Source organism: Gymnodraco acuticeps, unplaced genomic scaffold (genome assembly GCF_902827175.1).
Source record: "Gymnodraco acuticeps unplaced genomic scaffold, fGymAcu1.1, whole genome shotgun sequence".
NCBI lineage: Eukaryota > Metazoa > Chordata > Actinopteri > Perciformes > Bathydraconidae > Gymnodraco > Gymnodraco acuticeps.
The window spans coordinates 470,417-495,800 of record NW_022991985.1 but is presented as its reverse complement, the minus strand read 5'-3'; the positions used below and the strand labels follow the sequence as shown (position 1 = coordinate 495,800).

General features: G+C 42.7%; 1 protein-coding gene across 1 annotated transcript; it reads left to right on the top strand.

The window, feature by feature from the left end:
- Nucleotides 1-310: 310 nt before the first annotated feature.
- LOC117536277 (mitogen-activated protein kinase kinase kinase 7-like) lies at nt 311-24,430 on the top strand. Its single transcript, XM_034201073.1, has 14 exons — nt 311-751; nt 3,007-3,117; nt 6,115-6,180; nt 9,886-9,931; nt 10,175-10,313; nt 11,117-11,241; nt 11,684-11,812; nt 14,535-14,665; nt 16,425-16,509; nt 17,532-17,662; nt 17,747-17,885; nt 18,572-18,633; nt 20,806-20,921; nt 22,948-24,430. The coding sequence occupies exons 1-14, from the start codon at nt 686-688 to the stop codon at nt 23,117-23,119; spliced, it is 1,518 nt and encodes a 505-aa protein (XP_034056964.1). The 5' UTR covers nt 311-685; the 3' UTR covers nt 23,120-24,430.
- Nucleotides 24,431-25,384: the final 954 nt, after the last annotated feature.

Below are 25,384 nucleotides of genomic sequence, written 5' to 3'. Positions count from 1 at the left end.
TTTGCTGCAAAATAATACCAATAATGCTCATGCAATAAGAAAAAGCCAACAACGGTTAATAATCACAACGGGGTCTGTGCCAGTGTAAGAGGCCAAGTGTGTGCGTGTTTGTGTGTGTGTGTGTGTGTGTGTGTGTGTGTGTGTGTGTGTGTGTGTGTGTGTGTGTGTGTGTGTGTGTGTGTGTGTGTGTGTGTGTGTGTGTGTGTGTGTGTGTGTATTGCGTGTGTGTAATATTAGCTATGGAAACATTGTTTGTCGCCCCTTGTGGAGGCTCTCGTGCTAGCAGAAACAAAACAAAGCTGCATTCAAGAGCCCGCCTCAGCAGGACGGCTAGATGAGAAGACCTCTAGCTCGTAATAAAATGAATATTTTGCATCACATGTCACAGGCTTGAGGAGACATCCGTTCGGTAGTCTTAAATCGGTCCAGTCACGGTGTACAGGGTGAGAAATGCTCCCTATTGTTCCGTTTTCCCCCCTCTGTGCGGGGACGTTACCCAGCGCCACAGATGTTTCATTAGGCAACAGTGCTGCGCGAGCTGCTGGTGCCCACTTCCTGAATTCACAGCAACAGGAGCCCACAAACATTGCAGCGAATCGTTTTTCTGTCGGTAAGTAGCAGAGAAGCTCCGGTCGGAACCCCAGCACCGTCGGCTCGGTTTGAGGGGTGTCGCCGCTCCGCTGCCATGGTGGAGACACCAGCCGGCTGTCTGTTTGAAGACATCCAGTATGAAGACATCCAAGTTGAAACGGTAAACTCACTGAGCTACAGCAGAGGGCATTAACGTTAGTTAGCTCTGCGGTGCCGAGGGGAAATGTCCCGGTACTAGCAGCTACAATAAAACCGCGTACTGTTTGTGTTCAACACTTGGGTAACAGACAGACATGCTACTTTAACGGACTGAGCTTTAACGTGAAATACAGAGACAGGCGAACACACTTGTGAGCAGACCTATAACCATGACAGAATCTGCCTTTAAACCCAGTAAAATCGTTTTAACAAGCAGGGCAAGGCCTCAGCCTCCAGTGCAACAGAACAGTCGAGATATGCGTTCTGGATCAACTCAGTGTAGATACTTCTATAAGTGCAGCAGAGAAAAGGGAAAGCTTAAAGGGAAGAAACGTGAGAGCAGTTAACCCTTGCATCATGCTCACATGTTGGACCCTTATGTTCTGTTCGGTTCAAGTTAACATGGTATAGTTTATGGGTTTTAAAAGGGAACCCTAACCTATATTGTCTTTATCTCATTTCCTAGCGATATAGATTATATATCTGATCAATACTTGCAAATACTTGCAAAAATACAGGTTTATTGCCTAGTAGGTTAACACATACGAGGATTAGTCCTTTGTTTATGATGCAAACATAAACACAGTCAAATAAGATGTATTGTAAGAAAATGACCAACAAAATACAATTATTATAAAAAAAGATTTAAAGAAATCTATTATAACGTTAAAATAAAGCAATATTTACATGACATATATAGATTTACCTGTACAATTTAAACACAATAAAATATGTGTGACAACGTCGTCATTTATGTAAAACGATGAGACCACATTCCAGCTTATCTAGGAACAAATATAAATGAAACATTTTTTTAATAATGATCATTTTGCCACTTGGTTTTCACCTTTATCGCACTACCATGAGAGGAAGTACAGGTGAAACATGAATGGAAACACACACAGCACACTTGGATGTAACAGTCTTTGGCTATGAAATACACCTCTTTAAGAATCATTTAGCATGTTTATCCTTTTTATTTTATTTGACATATTTACTAAATGAAATGAAAAAAATATCCTTATATTATTATTTTTTGTGTAAAAAAGGAAAACTGGTCAATTTGACCTAACCACACAAGGTTTAATGCCTTGTGATGTGGTGTAAAAAATACTAAGGATCTTGTATCAGTATTTCAGTATGTAGTGTCTCTACTTTAAAGAGTCCTCTCCTGCTGATGTTCAGGTGTATATCAGTATGTAGTGTCTCTACTTTAAAGAGTCCTCTCCTGCTGATGTTCAGGTGTATATCAGTATGTAGTGTCTCTACTTTAAAGAGTCCTCTCCTGCTGATGTTCAGGTGTATATCAGTATGTAGTGTCTCCACTTTAAAGAGTCCTCTCCTGCTGATGTTCAGGTGTATATCAGTATGTAGTGTCTCTACTTTAAAGAGTCCTCTCCTGCTGATGTTCAGGTGTATATCAGTATGTAGTGTCTCTACTTTAAAGAGTCCTCTCCTGCTGATGTTCAGGTGTATATCAGTATGTAGTGTCTCTACTGGGACACGTCTCCATGCTCTAATGTTCAAAGAGCTCTTTATTGTTCTCATACTGCCTGTGCTGCAGCACCTCTTTTCCCCCTCTGTCTGAAACTAGAGCCCAGACTGCTCCGATTGGTTAGCTGGCTGGCTCAGTTGTGATTGGTCAACCGCTTGGAGATGTTCCGCCCCTATTACTTAAAATGTGTTGGAGCGCTAGCCAATAGAACCAAAAGTGTTACATAGTGATGACATTATGTCACAGAAGTAAACAAAGGAGTCCAATGGAGGGAACACAGGGATTTTAGTCTTTGCAGACCATATACATGCACACTAACCTATAGAACACATACTCATGTACTCCACTTGTGTCCTGAGTTCATGTTTCTTAAGTAAAAGTACAGACATAATATCGGCTTAATATGCTAAATTATCAAAAGTACTATTTGTGCAAAATGGCTCTCATATAAGTGTTGTATAGCATATTATATTATTCAGTTTGTATCATTGGAAAATGCACGTTTGTCTATATGGAGCAACATCGTTTAAAGACATCATTTTATTAATGTAAAAAGTATCTACATGATTCAAATAAATGTAGTGGACTACAGTGTACAATATTATAAAGTAGCAGTAATGGAAATACTCAAGTAAAGTATAAGTACGCCCAAAATATACTTGAGTTCAGTACCTGTGCATTGCTTCCTGGGTAATATATTGTCATGTCTTTCTTCTTTTCAGGCTGTTGGCAGAGGGACATTTGGAGTGGTCTTCAAGGCCATCTGGAAAGGACAGGATGTGGCAATAAAGACCATAGAGAGTGAGAATGAGAGGAACGCTTTCCTGGTTGAGGTACGGATCCCACTGTCACAACGACACCCCACACTGTTACAACGACACCCCACACTGTCACAACGACACCCCACACTGTTACAACGACACCCCACACCCACACTGTTACAACGACACCCCACACTGTTACAACGACACCCCACACTGTTACAACGACACCCCACACCCACACTGTTACAACGACACCCCACACCCACACTGTTACAACGACACCCCATACCCACACTGTTACAACAACACCCCACACTGTTACAACGACACCCCGCACTGTTACAACGACACCCCGCACTGTTACAACGACACCCCACACTGTTACAACGACACCCCACACTGTCACAACGACACCCCACACTGTCACAACGACACCCCACACTGTCACAACGACACCCCACACTGTCACAACGACACCCCACACTGTCACAACGACACCCCACACTGTCACAACGACACCCCACACTGTCACAACGACACCCCACACTGTCACAACGACACCCCACACTGTCACAACGACACCCCACACTGTCACAACGACACCCCACACTGTTACAACGACACCCCACACCCACACTGTCACAACGACACCCCACACTGTTACAACGACACCCCACACCCACACTGTCACAACGACACCCCCACACTGTCACAACGACACCCCACACTATTACAACGACACCCCACACCCACACTGTCACAAAGACACCCCACACTGTTACGACACCCCACACCCACACTGTTACAACGACACCCCACACTGTTACAACGACACCCCACACCCACACTGTTACGACACCCCACACCCACACTGTTACAACGACACCCCACACTGTTACAACGACACCCCACACCCACACTGTTACGACACCCACACCCACACTGTTACAACGACACCCCACACTGTTACAACGACACCCCACACCCACACTGTTACAACGACACCCCACACTGTTACAACGACACCCCACACCCACACTGTTACAACGACACCCCACACTGTTACGACACCCCACACCCACACTGTTACAACGACACCCCACACCCACACTGTTACAACGACACCCCACACTGTTACAACGACACCCCACACTGTTACAACGACACCCCACTCTGTTACAACGACACCCCTCACCCACACTGTTACAATGACACCCCACACTGTTACAACGACACCCCTCACCCACACTGTTACAACGACACCCCACACTGTTACAACGACATCCCACACTGTTATAACGACACCCCACACTGTTACAACGACACCCCACACTGTTACAACGACACCCCACACTGTTACAACGACATCCCACACTGTTATAACGACACCCCACACTGTTACAACGACACCCCACACTGTTACAACGACACCCCACACTGTTACAACGACACCCCACACCCCACACTGTTACAACGACACCCCTCACCCACACTGTTACAACGACACCCCACACTGTTACAACGACATCCCACACTGTTATAACGACACCCCACACTGTTACAACGACACCCCACACTGTTACAACGACACCCCACACCCACACTGTTACAACGACACCCCACACCCACACTGTTACAACGACACCCCACACTGTCACAACGACACCCCACACCCACACTGTTACAACGACACCCCACACTGTCACAACAACACCCCACACTGTTACAACAACACCCCACACTTTGAGTGAAGATGGCTGTGCTGCCCTAACAGTAATTGGTTGTCTCTAGGGATGGGTATCGTTAAGGTTTTAACGGTACTACTACTTTTATCGATACCGCTTATCGGTCCGGTCTTTTAACGGTACTCTTATCGGTTCTTTTGGAGAAAAAAATAAGATAAACTATCTAAACAAATTGTGAACAAAACTAACATTGCTTTTTATTTAAATTAAATACATAATATTTCACATCAAAAGAAACAACAACGTTTTAACAAATCGTATTAAATAACCTGATGACAGAACTGTAAACAGAATAGCTGAAACTTTAACAAAATAAATAACTCAGTTTCCTCTAATCATTAACCCATGTTTGTATAATGGAGTTAACTCCGTGTGTTGCTGCTAGCTAGCATACCACCTGACGTGGAAACGTTGCTCGTGGATGGGGCTACAGAGCTACTAGAAAGACAGTCGAACCCGGTGCATTCCTCCGTCTGGATGTGGAGCACTTTTGCTAAATGTTTAGACAAATTGCTCGCGTTACCGCCTTACATGCTGAACTCTTATTGCACTTAACGAGTATTCTCCACATCGAGACGGGTAAAGTTTAACCACACCTTGGAGCGCGTTCTCTCCGCCATCTCCTCCATGTGTGTGTGTGTGTGTTGCTGCATGTAGCAGCTGCGTGTGTGTGTAAACTGCCCCGCCCCCTCGCACACAGACGGGGGAGAGAGATCTCTCATCTGGATCGGAAAGATCGAACATACTAAAAATAATCATAGAAGCATTTTGCAGTCTTTTTGCGTATTAGAAACGGAGTTGGCGACACTAAAACTGCAATTTAATGTTTGTGTAGCAATAATACATATGACAGATAATTTTTACATGTCTCCAGTACCGATAAAAAGACCTAACGTCGGAGCTTAACGGTACCACGGTCTTTAATAATTCAGCCCCGCGGCCCGGGGCTCAGTACCCATCCCTAGTTGTCTCCATATAAGTCTCCACATTTGTTAACTAGAGAATATCCTGTATCTTGTTGATCTCAGAAGATCCCACATGAGGAATTCAGTCTTCACTCTATTAGCTTATACAGTACAAATACACACATGCACAAACACATGCATTTTTCAGCTGAGAGGTGTAGGAGTGAATTGGTAGCCATGTTTTGGCGCCCCGGGGTTCAGTGTTTTTTTGTTGTTGTCCATACTGGGACTTGAATCAGTCACCTATTGGCTCTAATGCCAAGTCCCACTTCATGCTCCACTGTAGATCTCATAGACAGACAGTTATTAATGTATTAATGTGTTGATGGTAATAAGTGTGTTTTGTTTGTGCACAGCTCCGCCAGCTGTCCCGGGTCAATCACCCCAACATTGTTAAGCTGTATGGCTCCTGTGACAATCCAGTGAGTATAATACACACACACACACACACACACACACACACACACACACACACACACACACACACACACACACACACACACACAGTTACGCTAATAGCTTGTATGATGTGTGTGGTACAGGACAGAATAATGAACTACAGAGCTCATCGTCAGGGTTTCTGATAACGTGTGCCAGAGCTGTTAGTACGGATTTAGCGGATGCTATTGTCATAAGTGCCTTACAATGAGTCCATTCAACCAAAGAGATGCACACTCAATAAAGTAAGAATCGTGCAGGTGCATTAGCTTCCAATGAGCCAAACCATTTAAGTGCTACTGCATTAGCTTCAAATGAGCCATATTATTTATATCTAGATCTGGGCTAGGTTTAATTCACTTAAATGTGCGTAGTCTGTTACCTAAATTAGATTTTGTCCGTCTTTGGGCGAGTTCGACTGATGCTGATGTCATTGTATTATCAGAAACGTGGCTAAATAAATCCATTTTGGCCTCTGACATTTACATAAATGGTTACAGTGTATATCGCACTGACCGGCCTAACAAAGGTGGTGGCGTTGCCATTTATGTGAAAAATAAGTTTTGTGTAACTAATATGGTTTCCAAATCTGTTAGTAAACAGCTAGAATTTTTAGCCGTGAATATTGAGGTAACAAAGGGTCAACAGGTCATGGTGGTGGGCTGCTACAGGGCCCCCTCGGCTGTCAAGGACTCTTTATCGTCATTGGCAAAACTGTTATCACAACTTTCCTACAAGGAAATAGTGCTGCTTGGTGATTTTAATTGGGACTGGTTAACTTCTGTGTCAGAGGACTTTAAAAACCTGTGTACCTCTTTGAATTTTACCCAGATTATAGACAGTCCTACTCGCCCAAATATTAAGTCCCCAAATAAATCCTCCTTAATTGATCTAATTTTCAACAAATGTTCCACATAAATACTCATCTGTGGGAGTATTTGCTAATGATGTGAGTGACCACTGTGTTGTAGCCACATTTAGGGACACTAAGGTCCAAAAGGTTAAACCACGTATCATCACAAAGAGAGACAAAAAACACTTTGTGGAGCAGGGTTTTTTACATGATCTGTTTGATTTTGATTGGGGTAAAATCAATCTGTGTGCTGATGTAGAAACTGCATGGTCTTATTTTTATCTTGGTTTTATGAAAATTATAGATAGACATGCACCTCTGCGTACATTTAGAGTGAAGGGACGAAACAATCCCTGGTTTTCTGCTGAGCTGTCCAGTCTCCTTCATGAGAGAAATAATGCTTGGGCTAAGGCTAGGAAATCAGGCTCAGAGGTAGAATGGCTACGCTTTAGGCAGCTAAGGAATAGCTTCACATCTCAAATAAAAAGTGCTAAATCAAAGTACTATTTGTCAGTTACCACAGAAAACCTGAATAATCCTAGGAAATTTTGGAAAGCCATACAATCGATTTCCACTGGTGATATCCCAAATGAGCTACCTCCGTGCCTTACCACAGCATCTGGCACTATATCAGACAGGGCTACTATGCTAAATTGCTTTAATAAGCATTTTGTGTCTTGTGGCTCTCTGTTTTATTCTGTCACTGACTGTACTTCTGCTTCTGTGAACGCTCCAATCCTTGACTCTGAACAATGTGGTCTGGAAAACCCTTTCAGTTTTACTCCTTTAACTATTGGTATTGTTCATGAAGCCTTATCCAAGTTAGATCCTAGGCAACCGGCTGGCCCGGACAACTTAGAACCTTTCTTTTCAAAGTTAGCTGCAGATTTTATTGCTCCACCTCTTACTTCTCTTTTTAACCTCTCCCTCAGCACAAATACAATTCCAAAAGTATGGAAGTCTGCTTATGTCTTGCCTTTACTGAAAGGAGGGGAGGCAACTATTTTAAATAACTATAGGCCAATCTCAAAATTGTCAGTTCTGGCTAAGGTGCTCGAACGCCAAGTGAGGGAACAAGTAAAGGAGTTTTTATGTATAAATGATATCCTGTCTAAACATCAGTCAGGATTCAGAAAGAAACACAGCACCATCACTGCGACAATGAAAGTGGTGAATGACATTACGAGTATTTTAGATAATAAGCAGAGTTGTGCAGCTCTGTTTATTGACCTTTCCAAAGCGTTTGATACCGTCGATCATCACATTTTAAAGCAGAGGCTACTCAGTATCGGCATATCCAGGTTTGTGAACTACCTCTCTGAAAGGTCCCAATGTGTTCACTTTGATGGGCTGTCTTCTGAGTGGTTAAACATTACTAATGGTGTTCCTCAAGGTTCTGTTTTAGGTCCACTTTTATTCTCCATATATATCAACAGTTTAGGTGAAAATGTGGATGAAGCTACTTTACATTTTTATGCGGATGATACCATGATGTATTGTGCAGGTCCCTCCATTAAGGAGGCTGGTGTTAAATTACAGGCTGTTTTTAACATTATTCAGACTCAGCTCTCTGAACTAAAGCTTCTTTTAAATGTTGATAAAAGCAAGGTAATGCTATTTTCTAAAGCTAAAAAGACACCAGAGCCTGTTTTAGATATTGTAACTATGCAAGGACAAGTACTTGAAGTGGTTACCAGTTATAAATACCTAGGTATCTGGCTTGATGATTGTCTTACTTTTAAACTTCATGTCAATAACCTGCTTAAAAGCTGAGGGTTAGACTAGATTTCTTTTTCAGAAACAAGTCCTGTTTCTCTTTTGAAGCCAGGAAAAGGCTTTTGAAAGGCTTTTGAAAAGACTGTGACCTTTTTACCTGTGCTGGACTATGGTGATTTGATCTATATGAATGCACCTGCCCATTGCCTGGAAAAGTTAGATGCCGCCTATCACAGTGCTCTGAGATTTGTTACTAACTGTAAAGCACTTACTCATCACTGTACCCTGTATGCCAAGGCAGGTCTGCCTTCACTAACTGTACGGAGGCTCAGTCACTGGTACATGTTCATTTACAAAGCCATGTTGGGTAAACTACCTTTTTATATCTGCTCTCTGATCTCTCGACGAATTGAAAGTACGTATTGCCTGAGATCTCATGATGTTGTTTTATTAAATGTGCCAAGTGCTAGGACTGTCTTAGGGAAGAAAGCTTTTAGTTGTGCAGCTCCACTAAATTGGAACAGTCTGCAAACATGTTTCAAACTGAGCACTTTGGTTCCCCTGCATCATTTTAAAACTCAGCTGGCTGACATGCTGTTTGATACTCATGGTACCTGTCTCTGTAAATAGAGTTTGTAAACTGTACCCTGTACATTATGTTGTATGTCATCCTTATTGTTGTTCTGTTGTTTTTATGTTACATGTGTAACTAATGTCCTGCAGGTCACCCTTGAAAAAGAGATCTTTTGATCTCAAGGGGCTTTCACCTGGTTAAATAAAGGCTACAAACAAACAATATTATCCTAATGGAAATATTGCAGTGTTGAAGAGAAGTCCCGGCCTACAAACGGTATTCTTTGGTACAAGTACTGTAGAAAAATAAAACCATGATAATTGTAATATATTTTTATATATAATGTGAATCATGTTTTTTTCCCTCTTATATTGCAAATCCTATTGTAATTTTAGTCAAAAAGAATTCCAATTAGTTATTTTTCCCAATGTGTGCAGCTAAACCACGTAGAGTACCAGCTGTGTTCTGTCAGTGGAGCAGCAGTGTTCTTATTTCATAGCTCAGAGAAAGTTCCAGATGAGCCTAATTTCTGTTTCTTCCTCTCAGGTGTGTCTGGTCATGGAGTACGCAGAATGTGGCTCGCTATATAACTGTAAGTCCTAGCATGTCTGTGAAATATTCTAGTTAATGTATGTACGTTGATATTGCCTCAGCTTTTCTGAAACTCACTCCCTGTTACACTATTCCTTTCAATTATGTTTTAATTATCTTCTTTTCCATTATTCCTTTTTGATATTCTAGAAAGATCCAAAATGGATTTGCTCTAAAATGACAGCTTCTCCTGTAAAGTATTTATCTGATTGTTTTCTTCCCTTTCTTTCCCTGGTGGTTCCAGTGCTGCACAGTGCCGAGCCCCAGCCCCACTACACAGCGTCCCACGCCATGAGCTGGTGTCTGCAGTGTGCTCAGGGGGTGGCCTACCTGCACTCCATGAAGCCAAAGGCCTTAATCCACCGGGACCTCAAACCACCAAAGTATGTCATTAAAGATTCAAAGATTGAAAGGTTAATTTCATATGCACAATAGCTACAGTGTAGCTGTTAGAAAAGAACATTTGAAGTCCCAGGCTTCCACCAGTGTAAAACGCAACATATTTAAGAGATAAAGAACGACGGGAGTAAAATAGTGCTCATTTTCTGAATACGCTTTTGGTTAGGTGCTTGCAATAAGTGCTGTTTAGGATTAAGAGGTTTTCACACGTTTTTTTTTTTCTACAACATAAAATATGTCAGTTAGTCCCCCACTGGTGAATGTCTGAAGCATTAGGTGACATCAAATCAGCGGTGGATAAATGAGACGTCATCTCTCCAACCATTAGCCATCTTTAGCTTAGCGGTGGTGACGCTAAGTCATGCAAATGTGATGACGTTTGTGTTAAGCTTTTTACTTCTGTTTCTTGCAGTTGCGCTTAGCATTTTTTAAAGTGTGTTCTATACTATAATTTTTCTGCTGTATTCTGAAATCCAATGGTAAAATCCCATTGCTTTTTGTCGAAGGACCCCTTGTGATGCAAACCTCCGGTTCAGCCTATAAAACGACGTCTGTCCCTCGATCCACAACAAAAGAAATATATCTCCACATCTTTTGAATAGATTGCATGACATCTGCAGACATTCCTGGATCCAGGAGGACACCTTGTGATGTCATTGTTTGGTCCCAATATTTATGACCAATTGCGTGCAAAGATATCCTATGCAAACTGGAACATCAATCCCACATGAGCTTATTCAAAAGGGTTTTCCTCTGGTCTCTAACCCCGTCCTCTGTGCTGTTTCAGTCTGCTGCTGGTGGCTCGTGGTACCGTGCTGAAGATCTGTGACTTTGGAACAGCTTGTGATATTCAGACATACATGACCAATAATAAAGGCAGCGCAGCCTGGATGGCCCCGGAGGTGTTCGAAGGTGAGATACAAAACACTGCCACTCCCCAATGTGCTCAAATCCCTGTATCTTTAAAGAAAATTCAGATTAGAACTTTTTTCAAATGTGATGGCTTTAATCTCCTAATCTCCTAATCGTGTAAAGGTCAATTCTGGGTGCAGTGAATTGTGAGAGGCTTTTTAGTGAACCTTCCTCGCATATACTGTACATTAAAAACTATGAGTGCCTCTTAAGCATGTGTGCGTCCCCTATAACATCGTTAACAAAGCAATTGACACAAACCAATAGTGATGGAATAAAATGTAACACGTTTTTCTTCGGTTGACCTGTAATACGCAGATTTAGTCCTAATTCAGCTTGTATGATTAGATTCAGTTCATAGGCATTAGCAGCTTCATGTTGACCTGTATTCCCCATAGGTCTGAAGTCCTGAATGAACTCTCCCTGTGCTGTGTGTCCTCAGGCAGTAACTACAGTGAGAAGTGTGACGTGTTCAGCTGGGGCATCATCCTGTGGGAGGTCATCACACGCAAGAAGCCCTTCGACGAGATCGGCGGCTCGGCCTTCTGTATCATGTGGGCCGTCCACAGAGGTGAGCACTGTTACTTTACACTCCATTCAGCAGACGCTGCTTTCACCCAAAGCCACTGACATTGCATTGAACCCAGCAGTGCATAGCTTTCAAAAGCTTTTTTCCTCTTTTTGTGGAAAAAGGTGTTTGTTTTTTTGTCAGCATGTGACCATGGCACACTATGGCTCAGCTTCCTCATGACTAAGCATGTATCAAAGGGTTTTCAAGCAGACTTCAGTGGGAGTTGAAAGAAATGATACAATTCGTCAGCAGGACAGCTCTTTGACCAGTTTATTGCAGAATTTCAACAGCAGCCGGAAAATATGTATACTTTCTTCTAGGGCTGTGCAATTAATCGTATTTTAATCGCGATTACGATTATGGCTTGCGACGATTATGAAAACAGCATAATTGACAAAATACGATTATTTTGCTGGGTGCGCTTTCGCCCCTCCCTAAAAGCCCACTCGGCCACGTGGGAGTGACATGTGTTGTGAGTATTCAGCGCGAGCGAAGATGTCAGAACAAGAGCAGCAACTCATTAAAAAGAAGGGTCGCGGGGAGATTCCTAGTCGATCGCGAGATGTGTCTAAAAATAGAACAACAATATTCTGTTTTATCGTTAATGTCCTGTAACATAATCTTCCTGTGCCAGAATAATGCACTTGAACGCATCAAAGCTTTGTGATTGGCCGGCCTCACCCCATGTGTGGGGGCGTGGCTGGTGAGCAGTGGGCACTATTTCGCTGACTTTGTCCGTGTCAACAGGAGTGACAGTCCGCACACACACAAGACCGCAAATATGGCAGAAGCAAAAAAAACCTAAATATATAATTTTCACTCCGAGTGGGAGGATGATTATTTTTGTATCTATTCCAATTCAAAGTCCATCTGTCTCATCTGCAATGCGAGCGTGGCTTTATTGAAGAAGGGTAATTTAGGAGCGGCATTTCAAAACAGTGCACAAACGCTACGAGACGGAATTCCCTCCTAATTCTGCCCTACGCTCCAAAAGGGGAGGGGCCTGAGAGGACAGCTAAATGCACAGCAGTCCATTTTCACCAGGCCCAACAACAAGAGCAAGGCTGCTACCAGAGCACCTTATCGTGTCAGTCACGTTCTTGCGAAACACATGAAGTCTTTCAAAGACGGCGAAGTTATGAAAGAAGCATTCCTGGAGGCTGCCGACGCGCTTTTTGGGGACAGTAAAAATAACAGTAGCATTTCAACAGGTTTTTGATATAATAAAAACTCAAGTTAGATACCGTTATTAATCAGCTGTAAGTTTTAGTTTGTTTGAACTTATTCATTATAATTATTGTACAAAAGGGTATAATAATGCAAACTTAAATTGATTATAGTCTATTATCAATTCAGGTTAAGAAACTAGTGTTGCTTGCATCCTATTTTAAAGGCATTTATTTTTATACTCTACTAAAATGCAACAAAAAAAGGGTTTGATTCTATTAATGTTGGTCTTTTTATTGCACTTTGGCAGCAGATTCCTGTGTAGCTTCAGATCTGAGTTGTCTTATTAGTAAGCCTAATTTATACTTTTGTAGCAACACTATTTTTATATAATGGCAAAGAAAGGGTTCAGAGTATTTTCTTTTTTTCCTGTGTCATATGTGGCAGCACTGCCACAAGTTCCTCTTCAGAGAGGGTCTTCAGTACAGGTGGCAATATCGTCCCCTGTCTGCGCTCATCTCTGAAACCAGACCATGTCAACAGGCTGGTATTTCTTGCAAAAAATCTTTAAGAGATGACATGAGCAGCCCTACCAGCATTTGCCATGGTGGCCTAAAACATTTTTATTTGGTCTTAAATTGTAGTTCAACATTTATTTCCTGTTACTTCTGGACCATGACGGTGGTCCAGCCTTCAACATTTAACTGAGTGGAATATGATGAATATGTTTTACCAAAATGTTGGCTATATGTTAAGGAGTTTTCAGTAGGTTGTGACAGTGCACTGCATCATATTTGATTTAATTTATTTTGGTCTAATTTATTTTTATTTATCATATTAATATATGTTTAGTATGGTTTTGGAAGTGCGCTCCAACATATTTGTTGATCTTGTTTATTGGTAAAATATGATTTGTTTTAAAGTTCAATAGATGGTCAATGAATAATCGTCAAAATAATCGTGATATCAATTATTGACCCAAATAATCGTGATTATGATTTTTGCCATAATCGCACAGCCCTACTTTCTTCTGTTCTGATGTGAATGGGGAGCTCATTCTACCATTTTAGAGCCAGGATAGCAAACAGGCATGTTTATGTTGAGGGGTACCCGGGTAAAGCTCCAAGTGAGGGAGTATCAAATGCGATTGACCGATGTGGAGCACATGCTGGACTCTATGGTTTAACTGTGTCCAGGATGACGGAAGAGCCTGATCTGTTCACAACTCGGTAGGCCTGTGTCTTGAAGTGGATCAGGGCAGCAGCCAGTGAAGGGAGCAGGGGTTCAGTGTAGTGTGGGAGAACATGGGGAGGGTGAAGACCAGTCAGGCTGCTGCATTCTGAATCAGCTGTAGAGGTCGGATGGTGCTTGCATGTAGACCAGCCAGGAGGGAGTTGCAGTAGTCGAGACGTGAGATGACAAGAGCCAGGACCTGGAGCAGGACCTGGACCTGGACCAGGACCTGGACCTGGACCAGGACCTGCTGATGGAGCCAGTGTTCCTCAGCAGGGAGTTTAACAGCCAGCTTAATGAGTGTCTGCTTCCTGTGACGCAGGTACGCGGCCCCCCCTGATCAAAGACCTTCCGGAGCCCATAGAGACCCTGATGACGCGCTGCTGGGACAAAGAACCCAGCCAGAGACCGTCCATGGAGGAGGTGAAGAACACCATGAGCAACCTCATGAAGGTATGAGATGTGTACATCAGATTAGAGAAACACAACTTGTGAAGACGGAACTATGACGTTAAACATAACAATGGAATGAAATATGACCAAACCATAAGCAAATCAAGAGAGAGCCATCGACTAAGATATGGACACAAGTACAGATAAACACTTGTTTTGGTGGGTTCAAGTCCCATACTGGAATGTTTGGTATCATTTGACCTGAAAATATACATACAAGATGTAGAGCATAACCTTTAATTAAATAAGATTCAAAGGCTTTATTTTTCATGTGCACGATAGCGTAATTTTAGGAATTGACTTGTAACATCAACAAAATGTCAAATGAAATTGTAATTCCGAACATTAGCATTAATACTGTATACTGTAATAATCGATGTATATGTGGAAAGTACTTTAAACCTTGCTATAAATTCATTTTATAACAAGGAAATTATTTTAGAATTGAGTGTTCTCTTTCGATTGGGATTATGTGATCTGCTTTGCAGAGGTGGGGGACTCGAGTCACATGACTTGAGTCACCAGCGCGCAAAGAGCTGTGCCTTTTACGCAACGCCTTCACTGTGTTTACTTTCATTAGAACAGCTAAAGAGCGACCGCAGGCTGCTACGTGTTAACCACACACACACACACACACACACACACACACACACACACACACACACACACACACACACACACAACTGCCCCATTAATCCCCCTATCACTCGTTTTATGAAGGAGATGTCCGGTCACTAAGCCGCATGATGTGTGTGTGTTTGTGCTCTGCTCAGCTCCGCTCTGTGTGTGTGTTCGGTGTGTTTGTGTGTGTCCGACAACGGCATTTGATTTCAAATGACCATGAACAGTAATTTACACACATCTGGCCAACTCCATATGCATATGTGGGTGTTCCCAAATGATTAATGTGTTTAATCTTAATGTCGCACACATATCATGCACCCTGGTACATACACTATTCCGTTGTATTGGCTTTGATGCAATATTTCTTTGTGCACAGACACAGTTAGGAACACAATGAGACAGTGTCATATGGAGCCCCTTAGACAGACCATGGAGGAATGCTGTGACCCTGCTGAAGGGCAGCCAGGGCAGGAGGCTTAACATGTTGATGTAACATGTGTGTTGTACTCCTGTTATCACTTTAGAGCCCTTTTAGAACTTATAGGGTTATCATTTCAGCGCCCCACTCTCCATTGCTGTTTATGTTGAAAATAAAACTAACATTTTCATAACCACAATATTTTAACTGATTTAAATGCAGAAACTGGGCTATTCATCAGAATGTTCTATGACTTGACTTGTGACTTTCTTGACCTGAGCAATGACTTGCTTGACTCTGACCACAGTGACTTGGGACTTGCTCATGTAGGACTTACTCCCACCTCTGCTGCTTTGTGAAACTGACTTAACAGCCGGCATTTAAAGGGTCGTAATGTTATTAGCATTAGCAGTTAATTATTTAAATAAAGGAATTCAAACCTGTTAACTAACCTAAGCAGAACCAGGCTAGTCTTAAGAAAATAGTTTCCATTGTGAATTAGGTCCAACTTGTTTTAAAATGAAATCCTCCTTGTTTACGCCCTGATAGAACCCACAGCTCAGTACACACAGGTTGGAATTGATATTCTCAGTTGTCACTCTGGAAAAGTATAACTAAGTTCTAAACGTTTTGGAACCGTTCATTCAGTGGGTTAATAGTGTGTTTGTACCAAGAATGTTTCTTCACGGATCCTTGTGAACGTGTTGTGTTCCGCAGTACTTCCCTGGCTCTGATGAACCTCTCAAACTGCTGCACCAGTCCTCAGCCAGCCGGAGCGGCTCCTCATCCGCCACCAGCACAGGTAACTTCTCCTGTCTGAGTCTGGAAATGTCTCTACTGTTTCACGTAGACCAAGGCTATGCAACTCTGTTGTTGATGTGAAAGCTAAGGGCTCGGGGGCTGACATTTCACTGAGCTATTATTCTCCGGGGGAAAGACCCACTGGACCTCTCTCCGGCCTGACCACCTTCTGTTCTGCTGATTTGTGTTTACTGGGTAGCATTTTAGATTTACTCCTCAGATATAGGCCGGCCATGGAGTAGAGTGGTCTCAGTCAATGTGTTCTTGGACATGATGCCTAACCCCCACATAGTGTGAATGTAAGTGTCCTGAGCAGATGCACCTTGCCTCTGTCTTTATATGAATGTGTGTGAATGGGTAAATGATGACTTGTATATGTAACATCACTTTAAGGGGTTGCAAAGACATGAAAAGTGCATTATAAACTCCATTTATCATTAATACATTTACTCCTAGGATAAGAAAGATCTATGCTTGACACCATGGGGTACTTGGCTCAGGAGACCGCATGGGGATTTGAAATCAAAATGATGAGACATGCTGAAGTGCTGTTAGTGAAAAGGTTGTCGCTCTTGCCGGACTGCTTTCTAGTTCATGAGAAACACGAGGGTCACTGGTGCAAGGAGAGTTGCTCCTGGATAGCATTGAAGTAATACTGTTACAGGTTCTCTTTGGAGGATTGTTTGTGTGCCCAATGACAGGAAATGCTTGGACAGATTCAGAAAAAGATGGCAGATGTAATTTTATCGGTACACTTGGTCAAAAAAACTGGAGCCGTTATTTTCCGTGTTTATTTGAGTGGAGTTTGGTGAAACAAACCCAGCTCACAGCAGGACTGTACCTCTGGCGAGTTGATAGAGGAAGATTTCTACAGAACAGCTGATCCAAATAACTTCATGCACTCCCCCGTGAGATAATCAAAACTTGGAAACACACACACACACACACACACACACACACACACACCCCCCCCTCAGTCATTGTAGTGTGAAGTGTCTCCTGATCCCCCTTTGCTGTGTGCAGGCTCGTATGCTGACTACACCATGAACAGTAACCGCAGTGACGAAAACGCAGAGCACAGAAACTCAGTGGGCAGAGATGAGACCCTGAAAAGCTTCGAGGCCAAATTCCCTCTGCAGTTCAAACCCTCCAAGGTAATGAGAGCAATGAGAGCGCACACAGTGACATCACAACATCACACTCTGTCCTTCTGATCTGAACCTTCTCCTCCCTTGCAGACGGCCACTCTGCGTTCCAGTCTGTCCAGGGTCTCCAGTGTGGACAGTCAGCCGGGACGCTCTCAAAGCCCGCCCCAGTCTACCAGCCCTGGGACTAACAGCAGCCAAACAGAGCTGAGGATGACATTTAGTCCCACAGGTAGGAAACGTCATCAGGATAACTGAAGCTGCATTCAGTCATACACATTTCAAAAAAGTAAATATTTTTAAGCCTACAAATCTACTACTAATGTCAATATTTAATCAGTTGAATACACGTGTGTGTGTGTGTGTGTGTGTGTGTGTGTGTGTGTGTGTGTGTGTGTGTGTGTGTGTGTGTGTGTGTGTGTGTGTGTGTGTGTGTGTGTGTGTGTGTGTGTGTGTGTGTGTGTGTGTGTGTGTGTGTGTGTGTGTGTGTGTGTGTGTGTGTGTGTGTGTGTGTGTGTGTGTGTGTGTGTGTGTGTGTGTGTGTGTGTGTGTGTGTGTGTGTGTGTGTGTGTGTGTGTGTGTGTGTGTGTGTGTGTGTGTGTGTGTGTCACTCTTTGGTCCTTTGACTGGATTATGAACACATCTGAAAGGTCTATTGTGTTTCTTTTTCAATGGGCCAGCATACGTTGTCTATACCACACCAATGTATTATAATCCAAGCCTGATTGATATTAAAGACCTGGAATATCTTTGGGAAAACTGACATATAACTTTTCCTAATCTTTGAGTCGCGTTGTACTACCCACAATGCACCACTAAGGGGCCTCACAGTGCAGTATGTGTGTCCATGCATTCTGCTTCAAGAGCTCCTTTACATTGACAATGACTAAGTGTGTGTCTTTGTGTGTGTGTGTTCAGCTACCAATGGTTTAGACGGCTCCATCCCCCTGGCCTACCTGAAACTGGATCATCAGTTACAGGTAAGTGGAAAATACATTTAACAAAACCTTCCACTAGTCACCAAGTAGCAAAAACAGTTAGTGTTATATGGATGTTCATTGTTTAATAGAGAACTGGTGAATATGTTACATTGTGGTCAGACTGAAGCTGAAGGCATTTCACTTCCTGTTTACTCCACTTTTCTCTTCCTCTCAACATTACCACCCTTAGAGTAATTTGTGTCCATGCTGTCGGATGATTTATTGATTTGGATAACTTATAAATATACACTCACCGACCACTTTGTTAGGTACACCTTGCTCCCTTTTGCCTTCAGAACTGCCTTAATTCTTGGCATAGGCACAAGGTGTTAGGAACACTCCTCAGAGGTTTTGGTCCATATTCGACCCCACCCTCACTTTCCTCCCTCATGTTAACCAGGTCACAAAAACCGCCTTCTTCCACTTAAAGAACATTGCCCGCATCAGACCTCCCCTCTCATTGACCGCTACTGAAACTCTGATCCATGCCTTCATAACATCCCGACTGGATTACTGCAACAGAGTCCTCTATGGTTCATCTGCATACACTCTCAAAAAACTTCAATATGTCCAAAACGCCACTGCCCGTATGTTCACCTCCACCCGACGCTCATCACGCCTATCCTCCACCTCCACTGGCTCCCCATCAAACACTGCATTGACTTCAACATGTTACTTCTCACCAACAAAACCATCAACAACCTTGCCCCCCCCTACCTCTGTGACCTCATCCAACGACACACCCCCAACCGTGGCCTCAGGTCTGCTGAAGCTAACCTACTGCAGCCCATCAGGATAAAGCTCCAGACCTGGGGGGACAGGGCCTTCGCTGCAGCCCCCCCCCCCCCTCTCGAACTCCCTTCCCAGTCACATCCGAAAGGCCAACACTCTCACGTCATTCAAACAATCCCTCCAAACTCACCTTTTCACTCTTGCCTTCAACTCCTAATCCCCTATTCCACCTAGCTTAGCACTTTTTACTTTTATTGTAATTGTTCTTCTTTACTTGCTTTTAAAGCGCTTTGAGCACCATAAAAAGCGCTATATAAATAACATTTATTATTATTATTATATTGACATCATAGCATCACGCAGTATCTGCAGGTTTGTCGGCTGCTTATCCGTGATGCAAATCTCTGGTTCCACCACATCCCAAAGGTGCCCTATAGGATGGAGATCTGTGGGGGGGCCATTCGAGTGAACTCATTGTTATGTTCAAGAAACCAGTTGGAGATGATTTGAGCTTTGTGACATGGTGTTATCCTGCTGGAAGTAGCAGTATTCAAGAGGATATCCCCCACACCATTACCCCCCCCACGCCCAGCCCAAACCGTTGATACCAGGCAGGACAGATCCATGCTCTCATGTTGTTTACCACAAATCCTGACCCCACTGTTCAAATGTCGCAGCAGAAATGGAGACCCATCAGACCAGGCAACATTTGTCCAATCTTCTATTATCCAGGTTTGGTGAGCCCGTGTGAATTGTAGCCTCAGTTTCCTGTTCGTGGCTGAAGGAGGGGCACAGTGTGGTCTTCTGCTGCTGTAGCCCCTCTGCTTCAAGGCTCCATGTGTTGTGTTCAGAGAGGGTCTTCTGCGTACCTTTGTTGTAACTAGTGGATATTTGAGTTACTGTTGCCTTTCTATCATCTTGAACCAGTCTGGCCTTTCTCCTCTGACCTCTGGCATCAACACGTCTCCCAGAGAACGGCCGCTCACTGGATGTTTCCCTTTTTAGGACCATTCTCTGTAAACCCTAGAGATGGTTGTGTGGGAAAATACCAGTAGATCAGCCTTTTGTGAAATACTCAGACCGACCCGTCTGGCACCAACAACCATGCCACGTTCCAAGTCACTTAAATCACCTTTCTTCCCCATTCTGATGCTCTGTCTGAACTTCACCAGGTCGTCTTCACCACTTTTCCTATCTCTTATTTAGTTGTCATCTTCTATTGGTGCTTGTGAACCATCTTTGATCGTTGTGAGAAGCGCTATGAATGTGATGTTGAAGCAGTTTTAAAAGTGTAGAATTGGAGGGTTAAGGATGTTGTGCCTAGCTTATACACTGTATTAGCTTTTCATAGTATTCCTCACATGTAGCCCTTGTTAATGTTAGTGTTGTGTCCCTGCTGTGGATCAGTGTGTTTACCAGCGATCTGTCCCTGTGTTTCAGCCCCTGGCTCCCTGTCCTAACTCCAAAGAGTCCATGGCGGTGTTTGAGCAGCACATCAGCATGGCTCAGGAGTATTTGAAAGTCCAGTCAGAAATCACTCAGCTCCTCCTAAAGAAGTAAGTCCACACCTGCTATTACTTGATTTCGTGTATGGTATATATTTTAGAATATGATCGAATCCAACCGTCTGTGTTTCCAACATACAGTGTGTTTGGTTGATATCGTGTATGTGCTTGGGTTGTGGGATCACAATTGAACTAGTTTACTTGATTAGTTCAATATTCAATGTTCAAATTGAAGGAAGCACAGTATTTCATAAAGGGTTAGGGTTTAAATCCATTTGTGTGGAGCTGCAGAGATATCCAGGCCTATACATCATGTTCCATAAACTACAAAACATATTTGCTTGGTAAAGATACACTAAAAAGGATCACACTATGATCATTCAAATATATGTTTCAATAGAAATGAGAAAAACAAGGCTAAAATGATCATTCAAATATATTTTGTCATGGTAATATCAGTCAAAAAGAATAGCTTTTTGTTTTACCAAATTGTGCAGTCCTATTAAAGAGTTGAAACAAACACTCACTATCCTTGCTGTCCAATCAATGAGTCAGCTGTTGGGTCATGTGACTGCACTAGTGAGAACCATTTTTTTGTTTATTAGAGGGAGATGAGAAAATGAAAATAAATCCAAGTACAGAGCTGGAGTCAGGACGTTGTTAGCCTAGCTTAGCATAAAGACTGGAGGCAGTACGTAACTCTCCTCATTGTTTTTAACATTTCTGTTTGTGCATGGATTGATAGTGATCTGTGAGGCTAGCTAGGCTAGCTGTTTCCTGCTACTTCCGGTCTTTATTCCATGCTAAGCTAAGCAGCCTTGACTTCTTATGTCACTGAGATGAAGAAGGCCAAATGAAGCAAAGAAATGTAGTTCCAAACATTTCTGTTCTTTTTAGGCATATGTTGTAAAAAAAGAATTGGTCAAAGCACCATAACTTTATCACTATCGGTTGTTTCAGTGAACAGCCAAATGTTTTGCTACTGTATGTTCAATGTTGCAAGGTATTGTGGGACGACATCATCTCCTTTCCTTTCACAAAGGATGGTCCAGTGTTTCCTCAGCTAAAGGAGATTATAATGGAAGCATTCCTTTCCTATCATCATGGCTGACACTGAGGTATTTCAGGGTCATTTCCCTTTGTTAGGAACCTTCCTAAACAAAGTACTTTTGAAGTTGTTAGTCTAGCTTTGCATAAAGACTGGAAGCATGGGAGACATGTAAGTAACTCCCTGTCAAGCACTTTTTCTCTCTGTGCATTGGTTTGAAAGTGATCTTGACTAGCTAGCCAGATTCCTTTTCCTTCTAGTCATCAAGCTATGCTAAGTAGCCCTGACTTCTCATGTCACTGTTATGAAGAAGGCAAACTGAACCAAAGAAACTTATAGTTCCAAAAATGTCATAGGTCCTTTGAGAAGTTTGCTGCGGTCCAAAAATGTGTCAAAAGCATTGTTACTGTCATGATCAGTGTTTGCCGATAACATTTGATTGTTTCCATGAACGGCCACGTTAAATGTTGCAGGTTCAAGGCATTGTCCTCTTTCCTATCACAGAGGATGGTCCTGTGTTTCCTCAGCTAAAGGAGATTACAAAGGAAGCATTCCTCTCCTATCATCTAGAGATTTCAAACCGCTCTTATCATGGCTGACGCTTAAGAACTTCCGGGTCATTTCCCTTTGTTAGGAACCTTCCTAAATATATAACACTATTTGACGACAATCCTTGAGTCAGGGTGTTGTTAGCCTAGCTAAGCATAAAGACTGGAATCAGGGGTAACGGTATCTAACTCCCTGTCAAATAGTGTTTATGTTTGTGCATGTGTTAAACTATGCTAAGCTAAGTAGCCCTTACTTCTCATGTCACTGAGATGCAGAAAGCAAGACAAACAAAGTAAGCATAATTCCAAAACTGTTGGTGTAGTCCTTTGAGACTTAGCACCTTCTCCAAGACAGAGTACATAACATTGTACGCTTCATATTTCATGCAGAACTCTGTGCTGCTGCGGTCTGTACGTGTTAGAGTGATCCAAAGGTGACAGTCAGATTTCCTGTCGGTAACGCAGTGTTCCCTGTGTGCAGAGAGAGCCTGATGTCGGAGCTGGAGCAGGAGCAGAGGGAGCAGCAGAGCTCCTCTCGCCTCATCCAGGAGCACGGCAAGCTGCTGGAGGACAACAGCAGCCTGTCTGCCTACTGCCAGACCTTAAGGGGCAAGCTGAGCCTGGTCCAGAGCCAGAACCAGCAGCACAGCTAGGACCCGCCTCCGCTGCCGACCAATGAGAGGACTCACTCCATGAACTGAGCATACAGTAGGGAAGCCCGTTAACGCATCAAAAAAAGGATAACTGGTTACGAAGTGGGTCCAACACTGGCTCAAACAGACTTCCACTTTAGGATTTCTTTTGTTTTAAATCAGTTTCGAAAGTGCACTCCAACTTGAGAACACCAACGTCAAAGGTGTTGTCACTACAATCATTTAGTAACACAGCATCATTTTTTTTAGGTACAATTCTGATTGTTTCTCAAAGCAATCATTTCAGTTTATCTTTAAAAGAAATACCATATTTTAGTTTTTTTAGATCATGACATTTAAACAACATTTTAAAACACTACGTCCATGTCTGGGCCTCCGTACATTTTATGACCATAACAAGTCATATGAAATTTGACATTTCACGTTTGTGTTTGTATTTTGATAATATGTTCAAATAATTTACAATATTTTCAGTTTGACTTTAAAATAAATATGAGCAACTTTTGTTCTTCTTAGATCATGAAATGTAAACAAAAACAAAAGAAGCTACTAAATTCATGTCTGGGCCTCCGTACGTCTTCTGACCATGAAATTGAATGTTCATTTTGATATTACACGATGGTGATGGACTGCTGGGACCAAGGACACCCATATGAACTGAAATGGACCCAAAGGTGTCATGTGGGGGGAGGGGGGGGGGGGGGGGGGGGACTTGCCTTGCCTTATAGCCAGTGAGTGTTATTTTTGGTGTATTTTTTTGAGAAAAGTAACAATTTGTAAATTCTTACTTTTCTATATTCAGTTGATCACACCCGTTGTATTGTGTTTGATGAAAAAAGGAAGGGAATTGTGGGCCGTACCATTTTAAACCAATTTGACTGTGAATACAAGCCTTACCAAAGGCTTTCCGCTCCAGACGCGGTGCCTCGGAGCCAGAGGAGAGCTTTGTTAACGGCTGTTTGAAATGGAAATAAGTGTAGAATAATGAACCTGACACACATTTCTATATCTGTTTAACTTTCTTTTTACACAGTTATATTTCACGGAATTATATTAACATTATTCTGCACTGCACTTATTTGGGTGAAAGAAAGCACGTGTTTGAGTGTCACTTGGTGCTTTCACTGACCGTGGGTTACTATGGGATGGATTGGTCATTTTAATGCATTTCTTCAGACGGTGCCTAAGGATTGTTCCTGTACAGTTCATTTTTTTCATCTCAGTTTATTTTATAAAACATTTGTCCTGTGATTTTTAAAATGTACATACTGCAATATATGCTTTTAGAAAGTAAAAACAAGGTTTGTACGATGTTGTCATTTGTCATCATTTAAAATATGGATTTTACTGCAAGTTAACAATTATTTCTTAAAGCAGATTTTTTTTCTTGTGACCAACAAAATTATTAATTTCCGCTCCAACACATTTTACATGATAGGCTAAGGGGCGGAACATCCCTAGGTGGTTGACCAATCACAACAGAGCCAGCCAGCTAACCAATCAGAGCAGGCTGGGCTCTGGTTTCAGACAGAGGGTGAAAAGAGGTGCTGCAGTCTCAGTATGAGAACAATAAAGAGCTTTTTGAACGTTAAAGCATGGAGACATGTCCCAGTAGAGCAGTGGTTCTCAAAGTGGGGGGCGCGCCCCCCCAGGGGGGCGCAGAGGCATGACAGGGGGCGCGAGAGACCAGGGGGGAAAAATGGTTATTAAAAAAAAAAAAAAAATCATATTTTGAAAAATTATTGATTGAAAATAATATGATACAGTACTATTACGTGTGTGTGTGTGTGGTGTGTGTGTGTGTGGTGTGTGTGTGGGTGTGTGTGTGTGTGTGTGTGTGTGTGTGTGTGTGTGTGTGTGTGTGTGTGGTGTGTGTGTGGTGTGTGTGTGTGTGTGTGGTGTGTGTGTGTGTGTGTGTGTGTGTGGTGTGTGTGTGTGGTGTGTGTGTGTGTGTGTGTGTGTGTGTGTGTGTGTGTTGTGTGTGATTGTGTGTGTGGTGTGTGTGTGTGTGTGTGTGTGTGTGGTGTGGTGTGTGTGTGTGTGTGGTGTGTGTGGTGTGTGTGTGTGTGTGTGGTGTGTGTGGTGTGTGTGTGTGTGTGTGTGTGTGTGTGTGGTGTGTGTGTGTGGTGTGTGTGTGTGTGTGTGTGTGTGTGTGTGGCTAGCGAGCGAGCGAGCGAGCTACGCTAACGGATATAAGGAGTTTTTTTTTTCAACAACAAGGAGGAGGAGAGTCCTCTCCTGTCAGACTGAGAGACTCAGTGAGCT